Source organism: Anser cygnoides, chromosome 4 (assembly GCF_040182565.1).
Source record: "Anser cygnoides isolate HZ-2024a breed goose chromosome 4, Taihu_goose_T2T_genome, whole genome shotgun sequence".
Lineage (NCBI taxonomy): Eukaryota > Metazoa > Chordata > Aves > Anseriformes > Anatidae > Anser > Anser cygnoides.
In genome coordinates this window covers 41,838,418-41,853,566 of record NC_089876.1, presented here as the reverse complement: position 1 = coordinate 41,853,566, position 15,149 = coordinate 41,838,418, and the positions used below count along the sequence as shown (strand labels likewise).

Here is a 15,149-nt window from a genome sequence, read left to right as displayed (position 1 = left end):
GAACACACAATTGTGAAATTTTCTTCCCGTATTTCAGGAAGCCTGAGGAGTACCTATACTTGAAAACATGCTCCTCAGAATGAGTGATCTCTTCTGTAATACTTGTGACCAAGTAGGAAGCAGCTATAGACAACTTTTCAATTAAAAAAAAAAATGGTTTGCAGTAGCATCTTCATTTTTGACAACCCTGGGCACATCTGCAAAAAAATCTTTCCAGCTTGACAAGCTGTCACTGGTAGCACCCATAGCTGTGACTGCTCTGCACTTGGACAAACTGTGCCATACTGTGCAATCAATGGCACAGCATTTGCAAGGAGGTACGTGTGTATGCTAATCTAAATTGTCACAATTCTTCATAGAAAATTAATTTCATTTGATTCATATTTGGTGTTCCAAAATATTTAATAGATACCATATCATAAGGAATGAAAGGATAAATTATAAAAATCTACTGCTAACTTTGAAGTTGGCTAGAAACGAAGTTGACTACAAGTTGACATTAGTGTTTTAAAAAAAAAAAAAAAAAACACCAGCAGATGCATTTGCTTTGAAAACTGTAATGAAAACTGTATTTTTTTTAATTTTATTTTACTGTTTCGCACTGCATGGGCATAAAAACCTTATTCTGTGGCCGCTTCTGGTGACAAAACTTGCCAATGAAATATAAATACTGTTTATCATTAGAGACCTGTGGATGGACTTTGTGTTGACAGTAGGTACCTAATCTCCTGCCAGCAGGCTGGTGCAGGCAGCCTTATTACCATGAACAGGAGGCCTATAAATTTCCTGCTTCCTTACGAAGAAAATGTCTGAAGACATTTCATAAAGTATCTGTTGTCACTGTTTCAAAATAATCTCCAAAGCTGTGTTCATCTGATGCGTTAAATACAAACATCGTATTTAAGTACTATTTCAACTATTTTAATAAGATGGATAAGGACACACTCTTTTATTATCTTTTATTAAAAGAAATTAAAGTTCTAAATAACATGAAGAATTCTGCAGTTCTAGCCCTCAAAATATTCAGCTTTCAGAAAATGAACTGTCTCTCACGTGCATTGTCTTGGAACTTATCCACACTGACAGAATATGATTTCCCAAACTGGAGGATAGCTGCGAGGTAAACTTGAAATGATTATCTGTGATTTATGTTAATTGGAGAAAAAAAAGGGAAAATGCCTCGTAGCAAAGAGTCATAGTCTTTATTGAGGTCTTTCTGGAAAAGACCTGCAGCATCTCTTAGGAATGAATAGCCAATGCCCTTGTTTCATAGTAGCCTGTAACAGGGGAGAAGAACATTGGCTAGACCTTTGGGTCCTGTGCAGTGTTAAGTGTCAAAAGGCTAGGATGGCAATGGATACTCATTGCAGCGCAGCCTCTTCTTGTTTATATTCATTCATCTTGATTTCACTGACCTAAACTATATAGATCTCTGACTTCATAGAGGATTGTGTTCAGGAGCAGGTTTTATTAAGGCCTTTCATACCTATTTCAGAGTGCCTACACATCCTCATATATTTGCTCTGCTTCTGAGACTTTTCTGCATCTGTCAGAAGCACCTCTATTTTGGTGACTTTCAAGGACATCAAACTGGACCGTTATTCTGGCAGTCCAGTTTACTTTGTTTCTCTCTTCCCCTGGAAGAGCAAAAGTCTGTCTTTAGGACTAGCAAGGGAAACTCTGTCGCTATCCTTTCAGATGATTCCTAGGAAAAACAAAAAACTGGAGTCAGGATAACAGACTTAAGTTTGAGCACTGACAATAGGGGACTGCAGTTTTTAGTGAATCACTTACCACTCCTTAAGAAAAGGTTGCTCAGTGTATGAATTCCCATGAAGTAGAAAGAAGGGAACCCCCAGAAGTCGTCATCTCTTCTGTCGCTGTGAAGAGCTTCAAGGAAACTCCACACGTTTTTTGGTCTTGAGTTGGAAGAACTTGGGTGGGTCAAAAGATAGGAGAAAGCATGCTCTGAATGTGATCTCACTTCTTTGAAAATTCAGGAGTGGAAGTGCTTTAAATAGGTACTTGAAAAGGCTGTTCTCATTCTTACCATGGAGAAATTTCTTTCGCTATGGCAATGACAACTTTATTCTGTATGCACCTGTTTATTTAACTGCATGAGGATGCTTTGAGGACACTTGGCATTTCTGGGGGCAGCTTTTACAATTTAAATTTTCTGTTTTACAATTGGAGCAGCTTTTCTGAAGCTTTGGTTGAAGGGAGAAATGACACCTTGAGATATCAATCAGAATATGAAATGAGCAGGAAAAAAAAATGCAGATTTAGCTGCCATTTCCTCTAGGCTAACTGAGCTAAAGACCTGGAGAAAGATGTGGGAAGAGATTATTTCTCAATCCAGTCCCGGTAGCTTTCAGGACATCATTGTCGATGCATATGACAGAATGTCTTGCATGCATTTGACCTTCAGGCTGATTAGTAGAACAGTTTACTGAAATATTCAACAGTGTCAGCATATCACAAAATATTCCTTGCTCAAACCTGTGCTTGTGGAATTAACAGACAAGAGGAAGTGTTAACTGGTAGCAAGGTTATATCTCACTTCGCAAGATGTAATTGCATTTGCAGTTGCCAAACCAAAACCACAATGAAACATATGTTTCATGAAAGTTTATCAGAGGAATGTGTAGTAAGTCTATCTGTTTGAAGATGTGTGGCACATTTTCTTTTTTTCTATTACATGGAATATAGATCTTTGTGCAGACCAAAGAGGGGACGTTTTTTGTAATATTTATTAAAAACGCAGTATATTTACTTAACTTTCTTTTGCTTATTCCCAAGCAAGTAATCCTAAAAAATAAAAATAAATTGAAAAATATGGTCTTGAGTAAGAGATGAAAATTTTCAGGTGAAAAACAGCACTTGGCCATATATGATCTGAAGTGAGGCACATTGCTTTACAACCCATTCACAATCGTTACAGTTCTTCATCTGCAGCAAAGTGGCAAATAAACTGCCTCAGTACTACAAACATCAAGCATGTCTATAAGGCATAACTGTATTGTGTTTGTCCCTGTAGTAGCTAGTCGTGAACTTCACAAGAACTTCATAAGTAAGAAAAAAGGTGCTTTTCTTAATCATTTAGGCATGGCACCATTTAAATAACTGAAATATGTCGATTAAAGTATGTCAAATCATTGCAGAGTAATGCAATTAATTATATGTGTATGAAATACATTTATCCTATTTTTTCCATTATATGGTATTGGTTCTTATTACTTTCTTCCTTATTTGTACCTAAAAGAGAAAGCAAATCAGTTGTTCAGATTCAGTCTTCTGTTGGCCTGCTAGTATAGATTACTTCTCCAACCAGCAAATGAAAGAGCTCATCTTCTCATCAGTCTCGATGGCACAGCAAATCTTTATTTGTAGAGTTCAGTTGTGCAGGCAGGCATTCTGTAAGTAATACCCATATTATGCCTCACTGTTTTAAGTGTTCATAAATCACTTTCAAGCTACTCTAATAGCTGTTTTATCTTATTTTCTTAAACTTATAATTACAAGCATATTAATGCCCAAGTACGAATCATCAGGAAGAACAGAGGTGTCCCAGAAGCTGCACTAGGTTTTGTGATTCACTATTGTTTTTTAATACCGTTTCTAGCAGATTCTTTAAAAAGCTGTTTTTTTAAAAAGAATCCTGCTTTAAATTAGTGCAAACTTCAAGCTAAAAGAGTACTGGAAGGTTGATTTTTTTTGGGGGGGGGGGGGATCATCATTATTTGATTTGAGTATGAATTTTCTAAAAGGCCTCTTTTTCATTTGATAAGGCCTAGATCTTTGGTCAAGGTGTGAGGTATGCTTCTTCATTAGCATACTCATTAACAGAGGTTTTATTAAAACTGGGATCTTCAGGGTTCCTATACCTGATTTTCATAATCTTCACCTATTTCTATTCTGTGAGGAATCTGAAACGGTACTGTTTCAAGGAAAAGCATAGACATGTTGAAACAATAATGATTTGTGTTCAATCTAATTGGAACCTTAATTCTACAGGGAGATCACAGACTGTTATGCACAGTACTTTTCACAGAGACGTTCTTTGCTCACTCTCTCTCTTTTCATGTGTGCTTGTATGTCTATAATGATATATATATGTACATATATATGAGAGAGAGACAGACTTCATGGAAATGAATGTTTTTTGACAGACCATAAAATCAATGTTTAAGGTTGTTGGAAGTTTTACTGAGAAACTGCCACAGTTTGTGTGCTATTTATTGATATAAAAATCTCATCACAGTATTTTTCAGCCATTAGGCTCTCTAGACAAAATTGCCTGAAGCTTTTCCTTAAACAAGCCTGAAAGAAAGGTTACCGGGACTGGCAAAGAAAGGGAAGAGTGGGTTTTGGGGTGCTTCACATACAAAGGTTAGAAAGGATCGTCCTCTGGAGAACAAGAAACTATTTCTTCTATGTGGGCTGCAGGAGTGATGAGAAGAAAGTCGATCCATGACTTTGCCAACCTTTCTCTGTGTAATGAAAGAGTAGGGCAGCACTTCTACGTTTTAAACAATTTAGGGGTATATGCTGTCTTCCTGATGTAATGTACACCTCAGCAGGCTGCCAGGAAATGGTTAAATTGAAAGGTGTCTTTTACCTTCAGTTTTGTGGTAAGGCATGAAAGCTTGTGTCTTCTGCTAAGAACCTTGCTCAGTTACCCTCGATGAGCTTCTCCCCTATGTTAAAGGTTACTTGCATCTTTCCACCAATGCAAAGATATCCAAAAATTAATTTGAAGAACTACAGAAGGCTTTCCATAGGCATTCAAGCTTCCTGGGGTGAGTCTTTCTAGGAAGACTCTTTGCCACTATGGCATCCATTCTAACTAGGTCGATGTGGGGCAGATGGAAGGCATCCTGACTTTTGTTGTCACTAGAACTCATGTCCCATTACCAGTTGAAGATATTGATGTAGTGTTTCTCCAAGAGTCAGCTAGGAATTAAGAGGCAATAGAAGAAAATCAGGAGAAGCTCTATGCATACAACCTAGATCATCACTTCAAGATGGGGATTCAGACTTCATAAGTAAAGATGAATTAGAACCAGTAATATATCTTCATTTTCCTTAGTATTCAAAACAAATTTCAATTTTCAAAGCAATCTTAGAGAAATAAATTATAAAAATCCATTGGAACATCTGATCTCTCCTGTTTTCAAACTCTCAGCCCTGATCACATAGCTTGGTTTTATTTCCTGATATGGTGAATTGTCCTGTTTTTTATGTAATCAACTGACTTTTGATCATAACTTTCCACTTCATACAGGGTACGTGAGATCCTTTAAAAATAAGCCACTGTGCTGGTAGTTTCAGTAACCTACATAAGCTCAACATTACCTGGGAGAAGGTTTTTGTTTTATGTTCCTTAACTGTATTCTGGATATTGATGTCTGCAGTTTTTACTGTGAAAAATGTAAGGTCAAATGTTCATTGTTAAAAAGATTTTAACCCAGTCCCAGATGGTGACAATTTAACTCAGTCACACAAATGACTTAGTTAACAGCAGGAGTAGAGTTACTCTGAGTGTCATTAAAAAATTAGATGTTTAGCATATTGCAGTATTTATTCTCAGGCAAAAACTTTGTTAACTTATAGTTAAAATTGCAGATTTAGTCAATATTGTCCTTATCCAATTACATAATATTGTTATTAAAGCAATTCTAAAACTTAAATGACCACTGACACTCGTGTGTGTAGTTATTGATGGTGCCAAGATGCAGAAGTCATTTTCTATGCTAAGTGAAACCTCTGAAACTTAACCCAGAAGACGTTATTATAGACTTTCAAAAGATACATAATCAATAATATATTTTATATATCAAGGGTAGTTTTTCATAGTGTTGCTGATTTCCTGCACTGGGCCTACCCATGTGTCTTTTACCTAATGCACAAGTTTCTTCTTACCTGTTATTCCTTTCATCTGGTTTCTACATTAGAACACCTGTAGAAGGTTTCTCTCTATTCTGTGTGTATTTTACGGGCAGCAGCTTCTTTCAAGTAGTATTACTGATGTGCATTAACTATATCTAGCAGCAAGGTCTAATAGTACTTATTTATAAGGAGGCTCATTTCAGAGAATTGGAAGCATAAATGCCTTTTCATGAATGATAAGGCCACAGAAAATCTCAGGCTAATCTTAGATGCAACAGTGTTGAGAAACAGCAATTATAAACGTCAGACAGATATCCCCCCAGGCATGTTTTATCTGAAAAACAATAGCTCGCTTTCTCTGGACTTGTACTCAAAAAAAAAAAAAAAAGTACCTTCAAGTTTTTAAAAGAAACTGAATCTTTGGAGCTGTTTTGTGTTTTCCGGGGCTCGGGGGAAAGGTTAAAATTAGCTAAATCATGAGGCTTGATAGGAAATCTTATTCTAAAGAAAGAGTAATTCTCTCTTCACCATTTCCTTTATTTAAAAGCTATAACTGACTTCATTAGAATGAGAACTACCCACACGGTTAGCATCTCTGTCTTTCTTATAGCATTGTCTGTAGCTTTTCTGCTGCAATATTCACTGAAGCTTAGAGTTGGGAGATCAGTGAAAAAGATCTGGGAATTAAGGGCTGAGGGGAATCCCGGAATGGAGTATGTGCATGGTGAGCTTGATAACAGTGTTAGCCAAATTCAGCCTGCAAAAGGGCTGTTTGATAAAGGGAGGAAGAAGACTGAAGGGGAATTAGGGATTATTCAGTGCTAAGACGGTCTTCGCTACAATTAATATAGACTATTAATCTTTGTCTGTGCCCTCTCTACTGAGTCTGTCAGCTTGAGAGTTGCAGTAGATGTAGCAATAGATCTAATCTGACTGACAGTGTTGCCACCTTGAAGGCAGAGCTGTGACCATTTCCTCATTTCTTAGAGGGGCAAGATTTTTTTTTTTCACGATTCTTTAGGAGAGGTGGTTTCAACAATTCGTTTTGTTGAAATATTCAGAATTCTGCCCTCTGCACTTAGTAGCCAGTACCTCATTTAGTGGACTGTGAATTGGAGACATTGTAATTTTGGTGTGGTTGACAGCATGGCAACGCCTCGCTGAATCAGATGTCATTCATCCTGACCGCTTCTACAAAGAATTATATCTAAAAATGGAGGCATTAGTGAAAGAAAATTAGGATGAGATATTGTGTGATTTGGGACAGTAACTCTGCCAAGTACCTAAGCAAGATGCTTAACTTTAAGACTGCTTCAATCTATTCTTATTTGCAAAAAGATTTAAGCCTTTTAGATTTTGCAGGAGAGACTTCATTTGGACTTCTGAATGTGTGTATGTCTGTCTTATATCCAATTAAATTTAATTTCTTATTTATAGAAAGCTAATGAGTGGGAACTGGAAGATACAATAAAGAGAAAATGGGAGTAAAGTGGTCTGAAAAAAAAAGACTGAAATGAAAAGCAACTATCAATGAAGAACTGCTTGAGTGTCAAAATTCAGGTCTTGATCTTGAAGTTAAGATATAAAACTGGGGGGGGGGAAGGGCAGAAGAGAGGCAAGGATGAATGAAGAAAAGACACAAGGGGAAAGAGGAGATGCATACAGAGGCAGCTGGAGAGTGTGTGCAATGTTCTGTCATTGTTGATGTTCCAGGACCTGCTTGGTGACAACTAAATACATATTAATAATTACATGAGGTAGCCAACTGGGCATTTCATGTACAGGCTTTTAGAACTGCCTGATTACTGTGTTTTTTATCCCAAAAGTTATTAGGTCCTGTCATACCTGTTCCTTGAGCTCTCCATTGAGTAGTTAATCAAGTGAAAGCTGTTGAAAACAATGCATAAACTTCATGCTGTGCAAAGGGTACAGAGGACTAAAGTAGACTGGGCACCCACATTTTGTATGCTGCCCTCTTTTTTTTTTTCTTCCTGTGTTAATGTTACAAGTTAGTCTGAATCTGCAAAACACTTTGGTTTCTCTGAAGGACTGCAGCAGGGCTTTATAAAAGGAAGGATTGTGTGCAGGACTTCTAGGTGGGAAGATGTATGGTACAGCAAAATACTAGTAAGACTGCACAGTGCTTAAAAATGGTATTTTGGAATAATGGTATAAAAGGATATTGTGTAATTAGTAAGTGTTGGGGAAGAGGGGATAAATTTTCAGAAGGAAAACAAATCATGCAAATAAAGTGCAGTAGTTTGTAAACAGTTAAAGTTAGCAGTATGCGCTTGTGTGTTTTTGTAGTAATTAACCTCGTATTTCCCTTTGATCCCCCATTTCTGTGTCTCTTCTTGCAAACTAGACACATTGCCAAACTAGACACGTTGCTTTTCTTAGAAATAACTTTATTGGAAATAATGTAGTTATTAATATGAAAGGGGAATTGAGATGGAAAAGTAAAGTAAAAAAAAAGTAAAAGTAAAAAAAAAACTTTTGCTCTTTGTGATCATAATCTGACCTGGTCAAATCTTTCTTTTCTCCAGAATCACATTAAAAAAAAATAAAATAAGGAAAATAGATTTTTGTTTGTTTTAGTCAAAAATAGGTTGAACAGTACTACCTGGATGTTTGGTGGTCGGCAGTCCATTATCCTCTAATGTTCAAATAAGGGTTTGTTTTTACCCTTACAGGAAGGAGCATTTCAATCATATCAGTCAAGTTTGGGTATCCGTCATTCTTACAACATTAATGTTAATATTTTTAGCACATTAAGTATGGTTAGTAATAGCAGAAATCATTTTGACATCGTGTCTCTTTCTGTGTTGTTATAGTACTGGATACCAGTGTATTTACTATTCACCTGAAAACACAGCCAAGGCAAAAGAAGTTCTCAGCAACATCAATCATCTACAACCTCTCATATCAAGCCATGCAGACCTGCTGCTTAATTCTGCAAGCCAGCATTCTCCAGACAGCTTGAAGAACTCTTTAAAGATGCTTTCAGAAAAAGTAAGATTCAAATATTCACTGCAATGGAAAATGGAATAACCAAGTCTCTAGCTGCTGGTTTTTTTTTTTCCTGCATAAGTTGCCTTTCATAGCATCAAGAAATGTTATATAAGCTCTGTTAAAATAAGCTTCAAAATGTTGCCATCAGGAAAAAAAAAAAAAGAAAAAAATATTTTGTATTTCTGTAGGCTTTCCATGTAGAAAATAAATGAAATTTATAAGGGTTGTCTTTATTTGAAAGTATAATTAACTTAATTTCGTATGTCTTTATCCTCTAGTGGCCACATACTAAGGTTTTTCCAAAATAGGTTATTGTAAGTAATTTGGAGGATATGTGGTAGGATAAACTGTTATTTCTCTTTCTGTGACACTTCAAACTACTGTCTATGGGAGGTAGCTCAAGCCAGTGCTTAAGGTTTAGAATAATAGCGTGACCAGAAATGGCGATGCAGTTTGGAAGGATAAGTTGGAACCAGGAGGTCTCAACTTTTAATCCTCTTTCTTCTATTATTTCCTTCTGTAGCTGTAGGCACCTCCTCATCTTAGTTTCTTTAGCTCTAAATTAAGGAAGATAATATTTTCCACCTGTCTCTGAGTGATTTTGGAGATTAGCTAAAGTCTGTGAAGTACTTTTAAGCATATGTTATCCTGTGAAAATATTAAGCACTATAGCTATAGCCAAAGGGGTTTAAAAAAGTTTCCCATCGCTTCATGGGCCATACCTTCTGTAACGTGATCTCAATATGACTTAATAGCACTATCAGTAATCATTTCAATATATCTTCAGCTATTGGAAGTTGCAACCCCTATGCTCTGTTGAGCACTATTATCCCAGCAGTACATCATTCAATGTGAGAGTTTCAAATCTCAATACTGAGCTCAGTCACATACTGTGAAGGCATTGCGTTGGAGCCACAGGGGGAGGCAAATGTTGTTCTCGGTTAAAGATGTGTAAATCCACAGTAACTTTAGAAACAGTTGAGTTGCTGCAAATGTAAGGGATACATAGGAAAGTAGAATTCAGCCTGGAAACAAAAGGGAGGAATATAGTTTCATTTTGTGGCAATTGCAGCCTACCTTTCCATGTAGTACTGAAGGAGGCCTTTTTTAGCTGCTCATGGAAAAGGTGCAGCTGCTCTATTAGGAGTTAGTTCAAAGAAAAATGTATGTGCAGGTATATTCCCACGTTTAGTCTGAGGAGAAGAGGACAAGTGAAAAAGGGGTTGGGATTATTACTGAGGAAGCTGGTATGGAAGGACAGCTGCTTATAGAGAAGGAATGAGAGCTGGGGAGGAAAGGAAGGACCAAGGAACAACTTCAGGGAAGCACAAGGCTGAGCTTCAAAAACTCCCATTGACAAACCCACTTGGTGCTACAATTAGATCCCTTATGGTTAACACAAAGAAGTATCTTGATATTGTAAGATAACTTATCCATCTATATCATCTGGTAGAATATGAGAGGCCAGGGCTTAGAAGAGTGTCCCTGATAATTAAGAGAGCTTGGCATACTTTTCTGGTGAGAATTATGTGATGCCTACCTGTGTCTTTGAGGCACATCAGATGCTGTTGCTCTCCTACCTTTTGTGTACCTTTTACATGTAAGAAAGTAATGTTCTATGACTTAACTCGATACACATTTAGAAATTAAACAGACGTTTGAAGAAGTTGGAAAAAACGATTTGGCTGGTGATTACATTTCTGGAGTTTATTTAAAAGCATATTGTTTTTAACCTTAAGATGATATTAAAATTCATATAGAGAATGATTCCTTCTAAAATACTAGGTAGCAGTAAATAAACCTGAGCTATGAAAAACGTGAATTACAGTTAGGTATTTTTGTTAGAAATGGAGGGACTGGCTGCACATGTTGGAAGTGAAAATTAAATAATTCCACTGCTGCTTATTTTCTTATATTGAGCTTATTTTCTCATATTAAGCATGGTTTTACTTCTCTGTGTATGATTTGCAATTTACTGTACAGTTTTCCTGAGACTAATCTTTTATCAACATTTTCTGTTAATTGATTAAAAAAGCCTTTAGCAGTCGACAAGTGTATCAGCATTTGCAGCTTGCAGAAGGCTTGATAAATTCATTTTCCAGCTATGCCTATCTTTATTTGCAGAAATACTCTTTAGTCAAGTATTCAAAAGAACTTGCAAAGTTTGCATTTCTTTGTATATACTTGTTTTGTGCCTTGTATAAAATTTTATAAATAGTGATGTTCTGCAAATTTAGCTGTATTTAGCTGTAAAAAACTGTAGTTAAATGTAGATTGTTGTTAAACCAATGGAATCCTTGAATGGAATTTAATTACAGAAGAATTTTAGTCTTTCTATGAAAAAACAGAGATTCGCTTCCATGCCAACTTGCTTTTTTAAAATACATTTTCCCTATAACATATTTACATTGAAATTAAATTCAATAAACTTAAACTTTTCAGATAGTTACCTAATATACATCTCAGTCATAGTGGACATTTCTGAATTTAAGTTGTCCAATACTTTTAAAACTCAAAGCTTTTTTTTTTTTTTTTTTGAATTTACCATTCCTCATGCGGAGACCCGATATGATCTCAAGCAAATCTTGAGGGGGAAGAGAGGTACCTCAAACCTCAGCAAAACCATGGTATTGCCCTTTGTAAGGACAGATAAATAGTTTGGGCTATTTTAATAGGAATTGCAGAACAGCCTTGAAGAGAAGCTCTGGTGTTACCATGCGAGACAAGACAACTGTGCGAATCAAAATTTGTCTTGTCTTTATAGGAGATTTTGATAGGGTTTGGTGGCAATATTACCCAAAGACTGTTTTCTGAGCATGCACTATGTAGAGGCTGGAAATGTGGAAAACTGAAATAGTCTTACAGTGCAGCTCAGGACTGCAGCGAGGCAGTACTGAAGGGCTACAAATCAGGTAATTGTCTCTAAGTACCCTTTCCCTAAGTTAGTTTCCCTAAGTTAAGGCACTAAGTTAGTAAGAAAGTGGCAGAACGGGTCTGATAAAATTGCCAGAGAGTTAGGCGGTGTTTCTCAAGCCCAATCACTAAAGAATCCCAAATCAGGTCAAAAAGAAGTCTTAATTAAAATAACAATAATAATAATGACTTAGCTTAGATATTCCTATGGTTGTTCTCTTGAGCCTTTTGAGTTTTATGTGTAGCAAATTCTCAGGCTTTCTCTGTGCAACCATTAAGGATCAAAATAGTTTTCTTTTTTTTCCCCAAAACATTATGAAACCTGTAAAGAGCAGACACTTCTCGTGCAGGTTCCCAACCTCAGCAGCTGGGTCTTAAAGGAAAACCACAATTCCTTGAAGTGTTGTGGTCTAAGTGTCAGCTTTTGAGGGGGTATGGAAGGAAGAAACCATGGAAAGAAATAAGTTGAGTATGAGTGGAGGCTTATAAAAGTGAAGCAAGTACTAGCAAAAAGGGATTGGAGAGGAACAGAAGCAAGGAGCCCAGAAACTGGGAGAAAGATTTCCAGGAAGCTAGAGGCTGATACTTAAAACTTGGTGGGTGTTATTATGGTATGAAAGGAATGAGAAAGTGTTTCGTCAACCTGTGAACCAGGGCATCTGACCAGGGAGAGGAGCTAGAGCAGTGTGGGTGGACTGTCGTGTATTGACGGGGCGTATGCTCTCCCGTCTCTGACAGATGAACCCTGATGAGCGTTGTTGTGAAATAACCAAAATTGTGACTCTCCCCAGCTGTCTGTCTCCGCTGCTTTGCTAGTGGTTGCTGCCATGTAGTGAAAAGGGTTGTGTGCTTGCACCTCATCCTCTGCAGCTCAGCTGTTTGTGTCAGCTGATGAAGTGAACAGGCCAGCAGAGATAGGGCCCCATGTTGTGTGTGACGGGTGTGCATGGCACATGGGTAACGAGCAAATATGGAGAACCAGAGCTCCTTGAAAGGCAGTGCTTGAAGGATATAATAGCCCAAATTAAAATAAAGAGTTGGGAGGAGCAATCTTCTACCAGGATAGAAAAAGTTGACAGAGCACATCTAGTGGCTTGTAAGGATAAGATCTGTTTCATGGTTTTCTGCATGCCTTCGTTATACTGAGGATTAGTAAAACCTTTGGAAGTGAGGATTTCCCATACTCATTGAAGCAAGTCCAATTATGGAGCACTGGCATACTGTTAGGAAAATGATCTACAGTCCTCGGTTAATTTTTGATCTTTTTCTTATGGGGGCTCCAAATGCCTTTTGCACTGAGATGCAGTGGAACTAATAAAATGCTAATTTATATTCTCATCCCTGAATTAATCTGTTTGCGGTATCACACTTCATATTGCAACTTGATGGTAACTTGAGAATGACTATGAAAATATCAGTTGAGAATTTTATGCAGTTATCTAGAGACAGGCTGGAGATGCTAAAGACCATATGCAGAAAGCAGGGGCATTAACATTTTTGTTTTTCTTCTTATGATAGAAGTAAATAATGCAGGGAGATGGGAGGCTTTCAAAAATAAGGTGATCTTCCATCTGTCATAATCAACAAGAACTTAAAAATGATAGTGATGGTCAATTGAGTAACATCCTTAGAGAGCCTGAAAAATTACTTCAAGGGTTCCTTTCTTAAAAAATAAATTAATTAAAGGTGGAAATTGTGAGCCATCACCTGTCCTGATACTCAGGCTAGTACCTACAGGTACCACAGTTTATACCTGGAAACACTGCTTTTACAGATACTTCAGTTTTGTCAGTGTAGTGGAGTGTTTTTATTCAAGGAGGTTCTTATGTTTGTTAATTATGTTTTTTTCTAACACTTACTTGGATATGACTGAGCAGTGGTTGGGTGCTCTTGGAACTGGTCCTTGTAGAGGCTTGTTTCTGCAGGCACAATTTAGAGCTCAAATAAAAGAGGATTGTGTGAAAAGGTGGTGATCTCTGACAGGTACAGTTCTTTTGTGTTAATCTGTGCAACAATGGGATTGTAGAATGAGATGATGTCCCCAAAACTGTTGACTTGTTCCTTATTGTTTGCTAGTTTACTTTGTTTTCTGCCCCTTAGGCTGACCTGAAACACAAATATCGCTGCCTCTAAGGGTAATTCCGTGTTGTAATAGCTTTGCTGTTCTATTACATTCTTCGACCTAACCTTGCATTCAGTGTATGTGTGTGTTTTTTCTCTAGACAGAATTATTTGTGCACGCATTTAAGGATCAGCTGGTCAGAAGTGCCCTTTTAGCACTATACACAGCCCGACCCGGCTGTGTCATCAAGAAACCAGCTGTGCCTAGAAACAGTGCAGAAGAGGGTGATGACCTAAAGCATCAGGATCATCCTTCTCAGATTAAAAGACAGGACTCTATACCCCATCATTCAGAGTATGACGAGGAAGAGTGGGTAAGTAGCTGGAAAACTTTTGGTTGGCATTGAATCCTGAAACCTAAAAATCAACATAAACAAATGCAAGCCCTACCATCCTTGTCACATTTTGTTGGGGAAAAATTAGTTCAAAATCTTTAAATAGCATTTTTCATATATATCTTGAGTCATTGGAATTTCAAAGAGATACATCTTCCTAAAACTAATTTGAAAAACTGTCCTTACTACAGTGTGCTTCTGTGCAGTGTGTAACAGTGAGGATGATGAGAATTTTCTTGACCAGACAGGAAAGTAGTTGTGCTTCACTATTATTTGAGTTGGTTTTGCTGGCTAGGCAGACTTAAGGAGACTGAAAAAGCATATACCGATGTCGTTTTTGTTTTTTTCCAAAAATGAACGTAAGTAGTTTAAACATGCATGAGTTAACTCACAGAGAAACAGAGCTGTTTTCCCTTAGACTGTATTCTTAGAGGATATCTGAGATTATATAAAAGAATCAAATATGGCTTTTAGATTTTAACATTCTTAGCATATTTTACAAAGATCTGTATTACTTGTGGCTGAGCTTTTTGTAAATTATTTTGCTGGATGTGTAGATTATAGGTCTGCTTCTGTTATATATAAACCCTGTTTTTATTCAAGCTATTTTTATTCAGTTCAGGTTCATATGCTCAGTTCTTCACTGTATGCTCATAAATGTAAAGGATTCTAGCATATTAATCTGTATTGTAAATAATTAATATCTTTGAGCTGAAGTACCTACACCTGAACTGTAATTTTTATCCATAGCGTAAAATAAGAGAGGAGGAATGTATTTCTTCTAGAGAAAAGAATTATCTTTAAGCCCATGCATTAAGAAGTCATGAAATTTAAACAATAAATAATTAACTCTTTCTTTTATTTGTCTTCCGGCTTTAG

The 15,149-nt window shown here is 36.9% G+C and overlaps 1 protein-coding gene across 11 annotated transcripts in view; it reads left to right on the top strand.

Moving 5' to 3' along the window:
- INPP4B (inositol polyphosphate-4-phosphatase type II B) overlaps window positions 1-15,149 on the top strand; it is a 294,090-nt gene that overhangs the window by 217,961 nt on the left and 60,980 nt on the right. For all 11 annotated transcript variants that reach the window (XM_048074997.2, XM_048075001.2, XM_066996676.1 and 8 more), the window contains 2 exons: window positions 8,724-8,901; window positions 14,037-14,249. In XM_048074997.2, coding sequence (XP_047930954.2) covers window positions 8,724-8,901; window positions 14,037-14,249 — 391 coding nt within the window. The remainder of the gene's footprint in view (window positions 1-8,723; window positions 8,902-14,036; window positions 14,250-15,149) is intronic.